This window comes from Dipodomys merriami, unplaced genomic scaffold (genome assembly GCF_024711535.1).
Source record: "Dipodomys merriami isolate MVZ:Mamm:240054 unplaced genomic scaffold, mDipMer1.0.p SCAF_533, whole genome shotgun sequence".
Classification (NCBI taxonomy): Eukaryota; Metazoa; Chordata; class Mammalia; order Rodentia; family Heteromyidae; genus Dipodomys; species Dipodomys merriami.
In genome coordinates this window covers 71,161-87,932 of record NW_027206106.1, presented here as the reverse complement: position 1 = coordinate 87,932, position 16,772 = coordinate 71,161, and the positions used below count along the sequence as shown (strand labels likewise).

The 16,772-nt window shown below is 42.7% G+C and overlaps 1 protein-coding gene across 3 annotated transcripts in view; it reads left to right on the top strand.

Moving 5' to 3' along the window:
- The window catches only part of Ranbp17 (RAN binding protein 17), a 210,906-nt gene that overhangs the window by 177,520 nt on the left and 16,614 nt on the right, over nt 1-16,772 (top strand). For all 3 annotated transcript variants that reach the window (XM_069999204.1, XM_069999205.1, XM_069999203.1), the window contains one exon: nt 7,596-7,762. In XM_069999204.1, the coding sequence (XP_069855305.1) occupies nt 7,596-7,762 (167 nt within the window). The remainder of the gene's footprint in view (nt 1-7,595; nt 7,763-16,772) is intronic.

Genomic DNA, 16,772 nt, shown 5'->3' with positions numbered 1-16,772 from the left:
TTCATTGAGAGTTTAGTTTCTTGAGCTCTCTGTATATTCTGGTTATCAATCCCTTGTCAGTGTATAGCTGGCGAAGATACTTCTCCCATTCTGTAGGAATTGCTGAGCTACTGGAGTTCTAGTTAGAAAGTTACTGCCTGTGCCAGTAAGTTCCTAGTATTTTCTTATCCTTTCCTATAATGGTTTAGAGTTTCTTGTCTGTGTTTCATTTTGAGTAGTTTTGATGGCTGTAACCCCAATTCAGTGATCTCTTTTCTAGATATTTTAATCTAACTTATTAATCCTAAATATTTTTTAAACTTCAGACATTGTATTTTTATTCTCTAAAAATCCCTTTTGTGAGAAGGAATGTGTGCCGGTTGTATAAGAAATGTAACCTGGGCTGGCCACAAACTCCCCAGCCTCTCCAAAGAGATGAGGCTCCAGGCATGCACAACATAGTCTTTTTCATACCTTTCTTTGTCTCTTGTCTCCTCATCAAGTTCATGTTTTCCCTTAACTTTAATCCTATTTATAAAACTTTTAACTTTTAAAGTCATTTCAGAATCTGCTTCTGCTCACTTGTTTTTCTCTTATTGGTCATATTTTTTTCACATTTTATGCCCTTGTGATTTTTTAATAAATGCCAGACATTAGCAATTCTATTTTGTCTCTTGTTAGATTTTGAATTTTGATAGCCAGGCACCAGTGGCTCACACCTGTAATCCCTAGCTACTCAAGATGCTGAGATCTGAGCATCGCAGTTCAAAACCAGCCTGGGCAGGAAAGTCCATGAGAATTTTATCTCCAGTAAAGTGCTCAGAAAGAAGCAAAAGTAGTGTTGTGGCTCAAGTAATAGAGCACTATCCTTGGGCAAAAGAAGCTCAGGAGCAGTGCTGGAGCACTGGCAAAAAGGAAATAAATAAAAATGAGATTTTGGATGTCCTTTCAGTTTTTGGGTCAGTTTGCCTTGCTTGGATCAAAGTATGGTCTTTCTTTTGGAGTCATTAAGCCCACTGCGAAGGGGCCGGCCCGGTTAGGACGCACCAGTGAGCTGTGCTGGTTTTGAGCTTTCGGGAGCTTTTTTCTCACACTTGGACAAACACTAGAAAGGACTCCCGTGCAGATATCCATGAGCGTCTCCTTCTGTACATGTACATGCCAGGAGATAGATACCGCTGCCGCACCCTCCACACCCCAGCTCACTGACCCACAGCCTGAAAACTGCTTGGCCAGCCAGCCTCACAGTAGTGGGGTTTGCTCGTTCCTTTCCCTCTTCCCTCATTTAAAGGCCTGTACTACTTGTTGTGCAGTAATTGAGAACTGTTGTTTCATATATTTTGTCCTGTTTGCTAGTTGTTTATGGCAGGAGGGCAAATTCTCATCGCAGCTAATCCTTCATGGGCAGAAGCAGAAGTCTTGTCTTTCATTATTACAGCTTAGCTTGACATTGTTTTTTCTCAGATCAGGTAACACTGTGGATTTTGAATTCGTTGTAGATAGCTATGTTATTCTCAAACTGTGATCGTGGTCAGGCTTGGAATCTGCATTATAACAAGACTCTCAAAGAATCTTGACAGAACAGCCACCCATTAGGTGTATTGACAGTGGACACACACTCAGAGCCTGAATTTGCCATGGGTGTTCATTTCCCTCTCATCCACGTTGTCACCAAATGTGAGTGCGTGAGGTACTTGGAAAATACTGCTTGTTCCCACTTCCCATGGGACTGCATGCTCCTAGAGGTCGGGGCAGAGCTCCAGGGGTGAAATCCGTGCTCACTGACGATTTAGAGAATGAATTAAGGGTAGCATTACTTGGATTACACAGATGAGTAGGCTGTGGCTCAGAAAGTAAAGTGGTTTACCTGACTCAGGAGTCTGTCCCTTCTTCATCCCACCACGCTGCTGATAAAGGCTGCAGCTTCCACAGCTAGATGCTTAGAAGAAACCGTCTTCCCTGCACTCATGATTTTTATCTGCAGCCTCTTGGGTTGCACATTGGCATCGCAAGCTGGAGATGAGGCTGACAGGTAAAGTGTATCATCTGCATTCAGTAGCATTACACCGGTTTTGTTGGAGCTGCACGCAGGTTTTGGTTACACTGTCAAGTGCCTCAGCAGAGTGGTAGATTGTGTGCCTCAAGTCTGAACATGGAACTGATGGCATTTTTAATTTTAGGCTATTTTTTTTATCGCCCATCCACTCACATCCTTTTTCACTTAGAGACCAGATACAAGGCTTATGAGATGCTTCTCTTAGGACTCACAACTCCTTTATTCAGTAATCACCAGTTGTGCACATACTGTACGATGTACTGAAAAAGACAAGGTAGAAAAGGCCTGGTCACAGGAAAGCTTGACTTGCACAGTCAGTGGAGGACGAGCACGTATCAGGAGATAGACTGTGGTAAATGCTGAGCAAGTGGTTGGAATGGGCGATGACCATTTCCAGGGACCTGCTAGGAGGAGGGTTGGCATCACGGGTGGAGGGCTTGGGCGGAGCAGGCAGGGAGGCTCAGGGAGAGAGTGCTTCCTTGGTCAGGAATGGTAAGGGCAGGCAAAAGGTAGAACCCACTAGTAACTGCCCAGTCCTTCCCTGATGAAATTTCATCATTAATATATGTAAACAGGATGTATTCTTATTCCTCTACTTTTTGACAGTACTGGAATTTGAACTTAGGGCTTCATGCTTTCTGAGCAGGCATTCTACCACTTGAGCCACTCTGCCAGCCCTCTTTGTTCTGGTTATTTGTTGTTGTTGTTGTTGTTGTTGTTTTGTCGGTCATGGGGCCTGAACTCTGGGCCTGGGTGCTGTCCCTCAGCTCTTCAGCTCAAGGCTAGCGCTCTACCACTTGAGCCACAGCGCCACTTCTGGCTTTTTCTTTTTGCTTATGTGGTGCTGAGGAATCGAACCCAGGGCCTCAGGCATGAGAGGCAAGCGCTCTACCACTGAGCCACCTTCCCAGCCTGTTCTGGTTATTTTTGAAATAGAGTCTTGCTTTATTCCTGGGTAGGATGACTGTGATTCCCCGATTTGCACCTTCTCCACATCAGACACCTGCCGCTCCACCCAGCCATTGGTCAGGATGGAGTCTCAGGAACTGGTTGGTCCCAACCAAGGGTCTTCAGCCTCCACCTTCCAAATAGCTAGGGTTACAGCCTTGAGCCCCCACACCTGACTTTCTGTGGTTACTTCTATGATGGGATTTTGTCTTTGGCCTGGGCAAGCCTAGACTGCCATCTCTTATTTATGCCTCTTGCTGTGGCTGTTGGAACAGGCCCATGCCACTGTGCTAATCTTTTTCCACATTGAGGTGGGGTCTCATGAAGTCTTTTCCCATTGAGGTAGGTGTCTCATGAACCTTTTGCTCATCTGGCCTCAAGCCATGATCCTCTCAATCTCAGTTTTCCAAGTAGAATTTCTAGTGTGAGCAGCCACACTTGGTTTGAACACATTCCTGAATAGCACATACAGTATAATCATAATGTGAAAGCAAAGCATTGAAGAAATAATGTTAGCATTTACAGACATTAAATAATGTGAAAGAGAAAAGAGATTTTTTTAACTTTTTTGCTCTTGTAATTTTATACTTATTAAGGTGTTACACAGAGGATTACCAGTTCATAAGTCAGATAATGAGTAGATTTCTTTTCTTGGACAGTATCACCTCTTCCTTTGCTTTCCTCCCACCCCTGCCTACAAGTGACACAGGTCATTTTCCACAGTGTCCCCTGAACAGCGTGATTGCATCTGTTCAGAGCAAAGAGATCTTTGAATAGTCTGTCAAGCTTGGTATTTAAAGAGATTGAAATTGCCAGGAAAGAAGCAAAAAAAAGAAACCCTCCCTGTGTGTCAGGCACTATGTTTCAGTCTTACATAGTGTATCTCATTAATGTTTCACGTCGTGTACAAAAAGTAGGAAGTATGTAGTATATTTTACACAATGCCTTCAAACCTCAGTGGAGTCAAACATCTTAAGTAATATAGATTAAACCTGTGCCCCTCTGTTTCCAGCACTATGCCTCTCAAATGGCACTTTTGTCTCTGAAATTGCCTTTTAAACTATATTTTTCCAAAACCTTCATCCTTCTGCTGTGGCCAGGGGTTCTGAGCTGAAGCGCGTTTGGGCTCGGCTGGTTATCACTCTTCGTGACTCTCAGTTAAGCAACTCTCCCCACACAGCTAACTTCTCAGCACAGCTTTCCATGATGCCTCTTCGTAAGCAGGGGGCTATTAATGATGCATGCGCTTCCTGTGGAGACCAGTTGCTAGAGAGAACAGTACCTAATATACTTAAAAATTATTTCCAGGATTGGAGGTGTAGCCTGGCGATAGAATGTGAACTTCACACGTACGAGGCCCAGAGTTCAAAACCACATATCAAAAAAAACGCCAAATTTGTCTACATGATGGATGTTACCCTTTTTTTAAAAAAAAGATTTTAAGACATGTCGTGGTTCACACCTGTAATCTTAGCTCTGACTAGGAGTCTGAGCTCCAAAGCAAGCCTAAGCAGAAAAGTCCACAAGATTCTTGTGTCTAAAATAACCAACAAAATGCTGAGATGGAGACATGGCTCAGGTGGTAGAACAGCAGCTGAATGAATGAGGCAAGCGAGTGTGAGGCCCTGAAATCTTATTCTGGAACCAGAGGAGAAACATTAAAAGCCGAGAACTACTACTGAATCTAAAGCTCTGATGTCCACATACCCTTTTGTCAGAAGCGCCCTCTGTATGAGTCGCATGGGATAGCTTGACCTGCAGTGTAAGGTCAGAGAAGGGACTTCAACTCAGTACCTGACACTCTTGCTCATTGGCTAGTGCTCTACCAGCAGCGCCATACCTCCAACCCCATCCTTAGCATTATTCATTGTTTTTGACCAAATGCCCTTGATCCTTATGATTGCACATGTTTAAATCTACCTAGAAGTACTATGTATCTTTTTCAAAGCCCCTAACCGCCATAATGGAGGCTCCTCTTGCTTTTATTGCAAGCAGTTGTGCCCCAGCCATTGTGTCTAAAGTGTTTGCCTGCTTTTCCACCGCCGAGTGAGCAGATTGAAACCTTTTAATGCAGCGCATATGCCATGCACAGTCACCAAATCCATGTAAAGTCCATAAACTTTTGTATGATTGATAGCATAGTGCTCCTCACTTGTGAACATGACCACATCAATTTCTGCTTGCTGTTGTAGGTGTTAAGGTGTTAAGGTACTTAATCTGTTTGTTTTTATAACTGGGACTTCAAATGTAGAGATGTGAAAGAAAAAGAAAACAAACCAACTCAACAAATCTACATCTGACTCATAGCCCACGCCTGTGCTACCTCCCAGATTCTGTAACCGATGCTCTCTTTCTACAGAGCAATCCCAGTTAGTGGGAAAAGACAAAGAAGTCAACCAGTTGATTCATCAAATTTCCATCACTTTATGAGGAAGAAAACAAAATCTTCTTTCCTAAAAATTTTATAGTCCTATTCTTTTCCAAAACTGCGATTTGTATCTTGTCTGTTACTTCCCTTAATCTTCTGCCCTTGTGCTCCTGTCTCTGTGTCAGGTCTCCCCTACACCTCCTTCTTGTTTAACTTTCCCTGACACCTCACATTCAAATGACGTGCTGCTTTAAGCTTTTAATATGATAGCGATGCCAAGTGTTATTATTTCTCAACAGAACTCATGACCCTCTCTAGAAAAATTTCTCAAGTGAGTTCACCCACCCATTTTTATACTCAGACAGTATTTCACATATTACACAGTATTTTAGACATATATGTGTCTGAGCATAAATAGAATGATAAGAAACTATTCTCTTACTGTTACTTCTCAACCCTACTGTCTCATCTCCTCTGTGGAAGAAAGTCCTGCTTGGGGAGATATGGCAGACTTCCAAGAGCCAGGAGGGGTGAGGGAGTGAAGGCAGCGTGTTAGAACCATACCCACAAAATCCAAACTATGTGCTGAGGAAGCAACCACCAATCAGCATGACCTAGGAAAAGGAAGTAGCCAATCAGAACCATAGGAAACTCACTAAAAGCCTTTCCCCAACCACATACGCTTGCACAATGGCAGCAGAGATATTCTTGTATTGCTTAGATGCCCTTTACTTCTCTGAGCAGCATGCTAATAAACCTTTGCTTCTCCACTCACTTTGGTAAATTCTTTTTACCAGTCTGAGACTATGAAATCTGTAACACACTTCTCTTCTGGAGCTATTATATTTATCATTTTTAATCATTTTTCTTACCAGTAAAAATCTTGTGTTTTGCATGCCATCATTAGCCAAAAATCATGGGCACCATCTATGCTATGAGCTGAAATTACGGAGTTTGAATAAACCATGTAATCAGGGAGTTTTCATTTTCTTCTCCCCTTTTCAGTGCTGTAGATCAAACCCAGGACTTGTGCATGCTAGACATAAGCTATATCCTAACCTTAGCTTTTACATATTAAAAAATGAAAATAATGCATGTCATACACAATAGTAGTTAGATGTGAATGAGATGTTAATCTAGGGGTACTATCACACCAATTACAAACTCAGAAAACCTTCAGTAATACCAGCTGAACGTCAACATCAAGGAAGACCCCAGTGTACTGGGTCAGCCTTCCCTCATGACCCCTATTCATTCTCTCCCTCCTCAAGCCAAGCGTTCTGCTGAGTCCGTCCGCTTCCCTGGGGCAGCCAGCTCTTGAGTGCCCAGGGGTTTGAAGAAGACACTTGATGTTTGCTTATACTTTTTGCTTAATACCTGGTTTTATTTTAGAGATTAAGGATACAGATCTACAGTCTCAACTCCTTTATTTTCATATGATGGCCATCACAGTATTCTAGTTATGTGTCACTGGACATTTCACTTAATCTGAGTCTTAGTGTTCCCATATGTAAAACTTTTAACACTGTAATAACACATAGTAAACTGTCAATAATACCAGCCACTTTTACTACTGATAACCTTATTTTCTTCTCATTGCCGTCTGCGAAGTATTTTACAAATGGTAAGAGAAGTGAAATGCCTTTTTCAGAGTAATAGCACAGCAAATAATTGAAAAGGATGCGTGGCTCTAAAATCCGTTTCCCATCTACACTGTACTGCCTCCTGTTCATCTCTGCCTGAAAATGACCTTCCTCATATCTAACTGGAATATTCTTTCCAAGCCCAACTCCAGGGCTCCTTCACTATACTCTCCTTGACCCCAAACCAACATGAGTTCGCCCTCAAAGCCATACACGTCATACGTTGCTCATTTTGACACAGTGACTTCTGCATTAAACTGAGTTCTTTGACATCAGGATGAAGATTACACCCAGGGCACCTGAGGTAGAGAACTTTACACTAAGTAGATAGTTCATAAACTTTGCTTGAACTGAGCAGACGTGTGCAAAACCCAAATGGAGACCTCCGTCCAATGCAGACCAGGATATCATTTTCTTATGTGTCTCTGTGCTAGGGCCTAGGTGCACACCAGGTTTAGAAAAACAAGGCAAGAATTTATTTCCAAGGAACTTAGAGTTTGATGTTAATGACTGAAAATCAGGGTTTTTAAAACAAACTTTATAATGGAATGCAGCAAACACTTCAACAATGCAAATGAACCCTTATTTACTATTCATACAGATACAGTGGTCTCCTCCAGCTGCTGCACCAGTTTAGACTACATCGTCACTTACCTCTTCAAGCACATTGCCAAAGAAGGCAAGAAGGCCCTTCGATGCCGAGAGGCTGTGCAAGCTGGTCAGAGACTATTACACTTTATGCAGCAAAACCCAGATGTTCTTCAGCAGGTAATCTAGTGTTCACGTCTTTCCCAGAAGCCAGCCAGCTCCCTACACTTCCCTTCTATTTGCTGCCAAGGCTCTTTAGCAGTTGCTCTCTAGGAGTTCTTTCCCTGAAAGCTGATGTACACTGGTCCCAGGGCCCCAGCCTCAGTACCTGCGTGTCGCTCAGCTCACCCTGGCGAACCCGAACCCACAGAGGCCCGAGAAAAGGTAGGCACACTGGAGCTAGAAATAGTCACCCTGACTTCTTACCTGGAGCCTCTGAAAAATCCATCTTCAGTCTGCTGTCTGCCTAGTGTTTGCTGCGGCCACTTGCTAGGAACCAGCACAGCATAGTTAGTGTTCTTCCCAAGTTCACATTAGGAATCACTCTTCAGGCAAGTTAGGTAATATTTCCCAAGAGCATGTAATTAACAACCCACATGCTTTTCTTTTCAACTGTACTGTCTAATTGGCTAACTTGAGTTCAGTCTAAGTTTTAAATTACAAACTTTAAATTGCAAATCACAGTTCACAATGTGCATTTTAAAATGAATATACAGGATATAGTCTATAATCCCAGCTACTCAAGAAGTAGATGTGAGGGGGAACCGAAGGTTGGAGTGGCTGGAAGCCAGTCGAGGGGGGAGGCGGGGGGGGGGGGGGTGTGATAAGACCATATCCCCAAAGCACGCACGCCCACACTACACAGGAGGCAGGCACCCTACCTAGAAAATAAGCCAAAGCAAAAAGTGCTGGGGGTGTGGCTCAAGTGGCAGAGAACCTTCCTAGCAAGCAAAGCACAGAATGTACACGCCTTTTTAGTGGATATACTACTGATAATTCTGTATCCACTAAATTGGAAAAATAATATCTTCCTATTTTTTTCTTTTTGTCCTTTTTTGTCAGTCGTGGGGTCTGGGTGCTATCCCTGACTCTTTTGCTCAAGGCTAGATCTCTGCCAGTTTGAGCCATACCTCCACTTCCAGTTTTCTGGCAGTTAATTGGAGATAAGTCTCATGGATTTTCCTGCCTGGCTGGCCTTTAACCACAATCCTCAGATCTCAGCCTCTGGAGTAGCTAGGATTACAGGCATGAGCCACCAGCACCCTGCTAAGTTGTTTTCTTTTGCCAAATTGTGTCCATACTAATCTATGATTTACAAATGTAAATACTTAGTTTCTTGCTACCTTGTCATTTAAACTTTAATGAAAATTAATACTTAAAAGAACTTATGCAAACTATTTGTGGTGAATGTTTAGCTTAGCAGTTATTTTCTGTGTATGGATTGGGTAGGGGTGTATTCATGTTTTGAGTAATGACCAGAGGCTGTAGGTCTGCAGCTGATTGGTCTGACCCTGAACGGTTACAACAGGTGGGTGGTGCAGCAAGGGGATAGGATTTCCTGGGAATCTGGCAAATCCATGGTTATTTATTTCCTCTAGTAAATTCATGCTCTACATCAGCACCAAACACATGAGCACTGTGCCAGATGAAAGAAAATCAATATTCATGGATTTTCCAGAAATCAGACCCAGCCCTCCCCGCCATAGCAAGAGACAAGTCTAAAGCCAAGTCACTCACCCAACATGGAGCAGTAATCATGCGTTGTCCCATAATCTGTAGCAGAGAGTTTTAGCCAAAATTGATCATCTGTGAGCACAGAAAACGGTGGTGCACAAGAGCATCAAGTGTGTCTTTACTCAGGACCACCTTGCATTTGCTGGCTTAAATCATCTCTCTGTGTTAATAAGAGGCGGTACTCTTTCACTTTATTGTATATGACTGAGATGTGATAAATCTTTATTAACAACGGAATGCATTCTATTTATTTGGATTGTAGGCTTTCAGATACATTTTAAATATTGATGACTGGTCCCTGGTAGTCAGCATACATAGGATTTGCATCTGCACTGGTTTCTATCATCTTGAGTGCCTCTGATGTCAACTATTGGGCATGGTAATACCTGACATCATCTCCTCAGGTCACCGACAACGTTGACCTCTATTCTTATGCACAGTGTCTGTCGTCTCAAAAGCTCTTTTGAATTGATTTGAAATTTTGACTCTTCCCTTTATGAGGCTCTAAAATTGATAATTATTCAGATGGGAACTGAGTGCTGAGTGAAAAATCAATTCCACCCGCTCTCTGCTGCGTATAAAATTACTTCTGAGTCGGCTGGGCTGAACGGATGGTCAGGGTAAAAGCAGCCGGCAGGAGCAGTGGGAAGAATTAGCCGGACAGAACTAATAGCCTGAAGGGATAGACTTGGAAAAGAGGGAGTGGGCCTGTTGGGGGTTATTATGAGCGGGGATGGGTCCCCCTGATGGTCTGTGTACATCAGCTTTCGAAGACCTTATAAATCAGCCCTGAAGAGCAGCAGAACCTCAGGTCCCCCCTCACCAGAGGGGCCTTGTATTAGATTATTCTCATTTTCACACTCAGATGAAAAGTGACTCATTGGTTATTCATTGATTGCCCATTAAACGCTGTTTTTGGTGGATGATTTGCCTATCACGGAAGGTAGTAAACAAGGTGGCTGCTTCTAAACGTGCGGTTTTGGTTTTCAGGGCATCTGTGTCCGTTGAGTAATGCCTAACCCTGTTAAAAGGAATGGGTTACAAATCGCTCAGCAGTGATGGAAAAGTAGACCCTAATGACTAATTGTGCTTGGAGTTTAGAGAGGGCCTGTCAGCTCTTTAAGCTAAACTGATGCAATGATACTGCAATTATTTACTAGTTTGAACTCTTTTCCTCCAGCCTGGGCCTATTTTGCTGAAAGCTTAATTGCATGAAGAGAGTCAGCTCTAAACTGCAGAAGTTACCTCCTCGCATTCCATAGTACAGGATGCATGGATTTAAGTAGGCAGCCTCCTTTCAGGCTTTTCTGTTTGTATGCAGCAACCTGGGAATGAAATTTTGAGTGCCTGGAGTCAACTTGAAAGTATTTATTACTACCCCTATACAGCTTGAAACATTGTCTTAAAAACTATTTTCTGCAGGGCTGGGAAGGTGGCTCAGTGTAGAGCACTAACCTTGAGTTGAAGAGCTAAGGGACAGCACCCAGGCCCAGAGTTCAAGCCCCACGACTGGACCAAAAAAAAAAAAAATACACACACACACACACACACACACACACACACACACACACACACACACACACACACACACACACACACACACACACACACACACACACACACACACACACACACACACACACACACACACACACACACACACACACACACACACACACACAGAGTCAAGTTGGCCATCTTCCATGCTTTACATACAAATGTAACTTTGTAAACATCTACCTTTAGTTCCTTTGAGTCTGGTTGAAGTGCAAGGTGTTGCCTAGCCTTTACTGCTTAAACTTAACAGTTGAGAAAAACTCAGTTTGCATAAATTGGAGGAAGGATTCCTAAAGTGTTTTAATGTCATTAAGAGAATAAACTAGGGGCTGGGAAGGTGGCTCAGTGGTAGAGCGCTTACCTTGCATGCATGAGGCCCTGGGTTCATTCCCCAGCACCACATAAGCAAAAAGAAAAAAGCCGGAAGTGGCGCTGTGGCTCAGGTGGTAGAGCGCTAGCCTCGAGCTGAAGAACTGAGGGACAGCGCCCAGGCCCAGAGTTCAGGCCCCACGACCAGACCCAAAAAAAAAGAATAAACTAAAAATGTTATAAACAAATCAATGATAACAGTGTTAGTATTACTAATTACTCCTGATTAATAGATTAGACACTGGTCTAATACAGTAATTGGGAAGTTACCATTTGTAAGTGAATGTCTTGGTTTCATCATTGGTGGTAAGTATTTGCAACTCTAACCATAGAGAAGCATTCACTTGGTTATGTCACAGAGTGAAAGATGTGCTGGATTAGAAGCGGCACTTGACAGACTGATTCTTTTTGAAATGAGACGGACAGGACACTGGATACTGAACGCTTCTCCACTGAGAACATCAAAGGAAAGTAGTTGCCCTAGAGAGAATACCACCTTCCACAGAAGCATTCATTATTCTCTTACGCAGTTAACTTATTAACAAGTATTTTTAGCAGTGTTACTTTCATATCTATACATGTTGCATAGAAGGATCAGAGGGGTTAGGTTTGAATTTATCTTATCCTTATCTGTCTTTTTGCTCAAAAGTGCTAAAGTCCCAGAAAAGTTCTAATTATGGTTTTATTTCTCCCCTCCCTTCTTTTTTTATTTCATTGTTATTTCATCTTTGTTGTTGTTTGGTAACATGGAATTTAACTACAGGTTGTGACTAGCTGTCAGAAGCTGTAAGAATCCTGCTTCAGTGGGGATGTAAGCTAAAAAGAGCATTTACCCTTTTTCCTCAATCAGTCAGTCAATCAATGAAAATTGCTTTTGTATAGTGCTCTTCATGACATGCCTCCCAGAGTGAATTGCAGCAAAAGGGAAGTCATCTGCACTTTTTTCATTTCTGTGTTGATCCTGAAATGATATCGCTCAACATTTTGACACACTATACATCTTTCATACTTACGATTCCATTTTATAACACTAAGTAGGAGAAAATGCAGTTGCATTTGTAACTGAGTTGAAAACTTCGGCCTATAGAACTTTTAGCAAGATTCTCACAGATGTGGCAAAATATCGTCACATCACATCTCTCATCCTCCTAACAAGTAATTACCCAGACTTTCTAATGTTGACCAGATCATTTTCAGTGGCCCTTACATAAACACTCACCCTCCATGTAATCAGCTCACTCAAATCTGGTTGATTTACAACTTTATTGCTAAACATATGACAGTAGCTTTATATCAAAACCAAGATGAGGGCTGGGAAGGTGGCTCAGTGGTAGAGCGCTTGCCTTGCATGCCTGAGGCCCTGGGTTCGATTCCTCAGCACCACATAAGCAAAAAGAAAAAAGCCAGAAGTGGCGCTGTGGCTCAAGTGGCAGAGCACTAGCCTTGAGCTGAAGAGCTGAGGGACAGCGCCCAGGCCCAGAGTTCAGGCCCCACGACCGGACCCAAAAAAAAAACCAAGATGAAAAAATATTCGTGACTTGATAGGGAACTGATGGAAGCCAGCGACCAAAGGGAAGCTGACACTTCTTGTCAGAGGTGTGCCTCACACATTTGGCGGTGACCGCGGCCTCCTTGCCAGCAGTCTGCGCCAGGACTCGTGTCCTATTTCTAGGAAAGAATGGGATTGGCAGGCTTCGGTGCTTATGTGCCTGCGCAACCTTAAGCTTGTTGCTTTTGTATTACCAGATACACCGTAGGTCTGTGAAGGTATAATATAACCAGACATAGAAACTGAGGCAGAAAAAAATTAGGTAACTTTCCAACCAAAGTCTGTTTGATACGACAGTTCACTTGCTTAACCACAAAAAGCGATCTGCTTTTCTCGTGTGCTCAGTGGCTTTTAATCCAAGGACCTGTACGTGTTTTAAGCACTTAAAGTAAGGCAAGTCAAGCATCCGTCAGCCCTCCCCGGTCACCTTAAGATGGAGTAAATTAGACCAATGTCCTCTATCCCTGGGAGGGAAGTTGCCTGACGCTGTGACCAGGCACGGAGGTTGTAAAGCGTAGGTGGGTGTGCACCCTTGAGAAGATGAGAGCCAGTGGGACGACGGGTCGCGATGCTCCTCAGTGCCTCTGAGGCAGCTGCTGAGGTTTCCTGTAACCTGATTTCTCTAGGCCAGCATCAGCATGGCAGCTGGACATGATGGTAGAGAAGCCCAAGGTTGACCTCTGACCTCACACCCAGCACCGCTCTGTGCTTGGTCCTTCCAGCACTGACCAGTCAGTGTAGAATGCCGGTGTTCACCACGCCCCCCCTTCTAAAGGCAGCTCTTTACTGGCCAGCACGATCTGGCCTATTAACCGCCATGCCAGAAGTCTAAGTCCGACCCCGGATCACACCTTGTCTAGTCCCTACCAGGTACCACAAGCTAAGATGGCCTCAGGCCGGGCAGAATGAGGAACACTGGAAGGAAACCCTGACACAGCGCCAGCTGAATGTGTCCTACAAGAATATCAGAAGTCCGCTTGCCAGAGGTATTGAAATGTCTACCCTAAAGAGAAGCCAAAAATCCAGATTTTTAAATGTTGTCCACCAGTTGAAAATTCAAGACAAAACAGAACACAATGGCAGTCCATCACATACGGCTGTCAACTTTCTGCTCTGTATTATGCAACCCTAAGGAAATTCAGAACTGAGACCTCTCCGTGCGTGGTCCTGGGGTAGGTCTGGCCCAGCCTCCAGGTAGCCTGCTGCGGTCCAGCCACCTCTGTCTGATCGTTCAGTGGCTTTGAAGCATACTTTTTTGTTTGTTATTTGAGAGGAATGCCATTATTTTATTTTTTTAATGTTATTTTTCTTTTACTAAAGGCAGGGGCGTGTTTGATTACATCTGTGTCTGCGCATACTGGAGGGTTACAGTGAAGCTCAAGTCTTCACCTTTCAACATTTTGTTATTTTTAGATATTTTAGATAACTAGGTTTGAATAACTTCAGTGTGTGCATATGTATATGTATGACTATATGGTCGTGTGTACAAGCACATTTGTGTGCATGCACTGTGTGTGTGTGTGTGTGTGTGTGTGTGTGTGTGTGTGTGTGTGTGTGTGTGTGTGTGTGTGTGTGTGTGTGTGTGTGTGTGTGTGTGTGTGTGTGTGTGTGTGAAGATGGGCACAATCTAGTTACTAAGGATGAAATCAGAATATCCAGGAGGAGCAAGGCTGAAACAAAATACCTGGGTAACAACTAGGCATAAAATTCCTAATGGGAAATAAGCCTCTTAAGAATGAAAAACTTGTGATTGCTACCCTCAAGTACTAGTTTAGTTAGAAATTTAATGTTCTTAATTTTTAAAATAGGAAAACTCTTAATTTTATTAATATGGCATTCTGTGACATTATGAAATTACTTGTTCATTTTTAGAAGGATTTATGCAAGTCTAAGCCATTTGTTATTAACCACATTTTTGCCACTTTGATTTAATTTTTGTTATAGGTATATTTTCTGGATGACTGGCTCAGAATCATCTTCTTGACTTACAGTCGCCAAATTAGTGTTATGACGATCAGAATACACTGTTAGGGTGCCTTGTTTTTTTCCCAAGATCCCCTACATCTTGGTGTTTGTCCAAACCCCTGGCAGAGACTGACACCTTGCCATGGTCCATGAACATCTGCATAGTAACCCACACAAACATTTTTCATAAGTACAACCTGCAGACAGTAACTGTAGCTATCAGACATATTTATCAACCACTACAGAAGGAGCCAAATGGAATTGCTGTAGTTAGATCATTATATACTATAGAATAAAGAAGTGTGGTGAACACTGTTCCAAACGGTTAACAAAATGAAAGAGCCCTCCCTCCCATCCTACCAGGACGTGTGATTTTCTACCTCTAAGCACAGTTTAAGGATGTAATCCACTGATAGCATCACTTGCCTTATTAATTGAAAGGGATGGAATCCACCAGATGTAGCCCAAACCAGCAGAGAGTTGGGTGACTAAGCAACAGCAAAGACACCATATTGAGGGAGCCAGAATCCAGTCTCCAAGTCATTTATTTCAGCCAGTGACAATACATTTAAACTCCTGTGCCTCAGCAGTGATTGATGGTTTAATATCATATATAATTTTTTTAATGAAGGAAAACCATTTAAATATGTTACCATTTGCACTGGTATTCTCCTATGTACATAACTGCATTTAATCATTATGGGGATTGTTTTTATACTTGTGTAATTTGTATCCTGGAAATAACTGTCAGAGCCATCTCCTGCTGTTGCTGGAAATGGTAGAGTGTGCTTTACCCTTGAGCCGGTTCTCCTGCACAGGATTTGGAGGGGCCAGCTCGGGCTGCCACCACGGAGGAATCCGTGTTTACATTTCTGAGGGTGAGGAATTAGCCACAGCCGGTCGTTAGTTCCCATTTTCCGAGGCTCTGATATTTAAGTGCCTTGGTTTTTGTACCAGCATATGATTTGAAGAGTTTGATTTTAAGACTTTTAATATTAAAATACATAATAAAATTTTATTATCTAATTACAAGAGGGTTTAGCCTCTTATTAAAGTTGCTAAATCAGGCCTAGATTAGCATCATAATGGCACAGTTTGACATAGAATACTCAAAAGTCAAGTTCCAGGGAAAGGAGGGGTTTTGTTGTTACTTGGGGTGGAAGGGCTCCTCTCCTACCCTCACGGAAAACAACAAGGATGAAATGCTTGTGTGGAAACAAACAAGGAGCAATTTGGGATGCTAGAGAAGGAGTAGAGGTGTCAGCCTGGGATGGTCCCCCTAGGCAAGGCAGCTGGTGTCTGCAGCCTTTGTTTATCTGCTCCTGGTTTGTGTAGCCTTTAGGCCGGCACCAGGAACAATCACTCCTACAGGGTCAGCTGCTGGTCAGAAGCAAAGTAAGAAAAGATTCTGCGTCCAAATGCAGTAGCTATAATTTCTGTACAGCTGGCACCTGCTACTGGTGCACAGCATGAAGGTGAAAGGCCAAAGAGGCAGTTGTTCAAAACTCAAGAATGGCTTAAAGGGACTTGTAGATTAATCTGCTTTATTAACTTCTGTATATTAGATAACTATTGCTGTGAATGACAGTACATCTTTTTGAATAAGTCGAATCTCTTTCTCTTTTAAATTAGCTTTTGAGTAATGAATATTAAATAGAAAGCGTTTCAGAGGTAATTAAATGAAACAGAATGACGTCATTTCACAATTCTATTTGTGTGTTTGTAAAACAGGGAGACTGAAATGCTTTCCAAGGAACCAAAAAAACCTCTTCGTAAGTAAGAGTTTGTGATAAGTCACAGATTCATTAGCCTTTGTCATTAACTGAAAAATATTATGTAGTTTGTGTCTTAGCATGAAGTCACTGGGTGACAGTGGCTTGTTTTGGCATTCCCAGGAGCCCCAAATGTTTTCTTTATGAATTAAAGCGACTGCAATCTGTCATCATGCCTTTATCTGCAGTTTAACGCAGTCAGTTTTGCTATTGGTCTACTACAAATGTTCTCCAAATAGCCCAG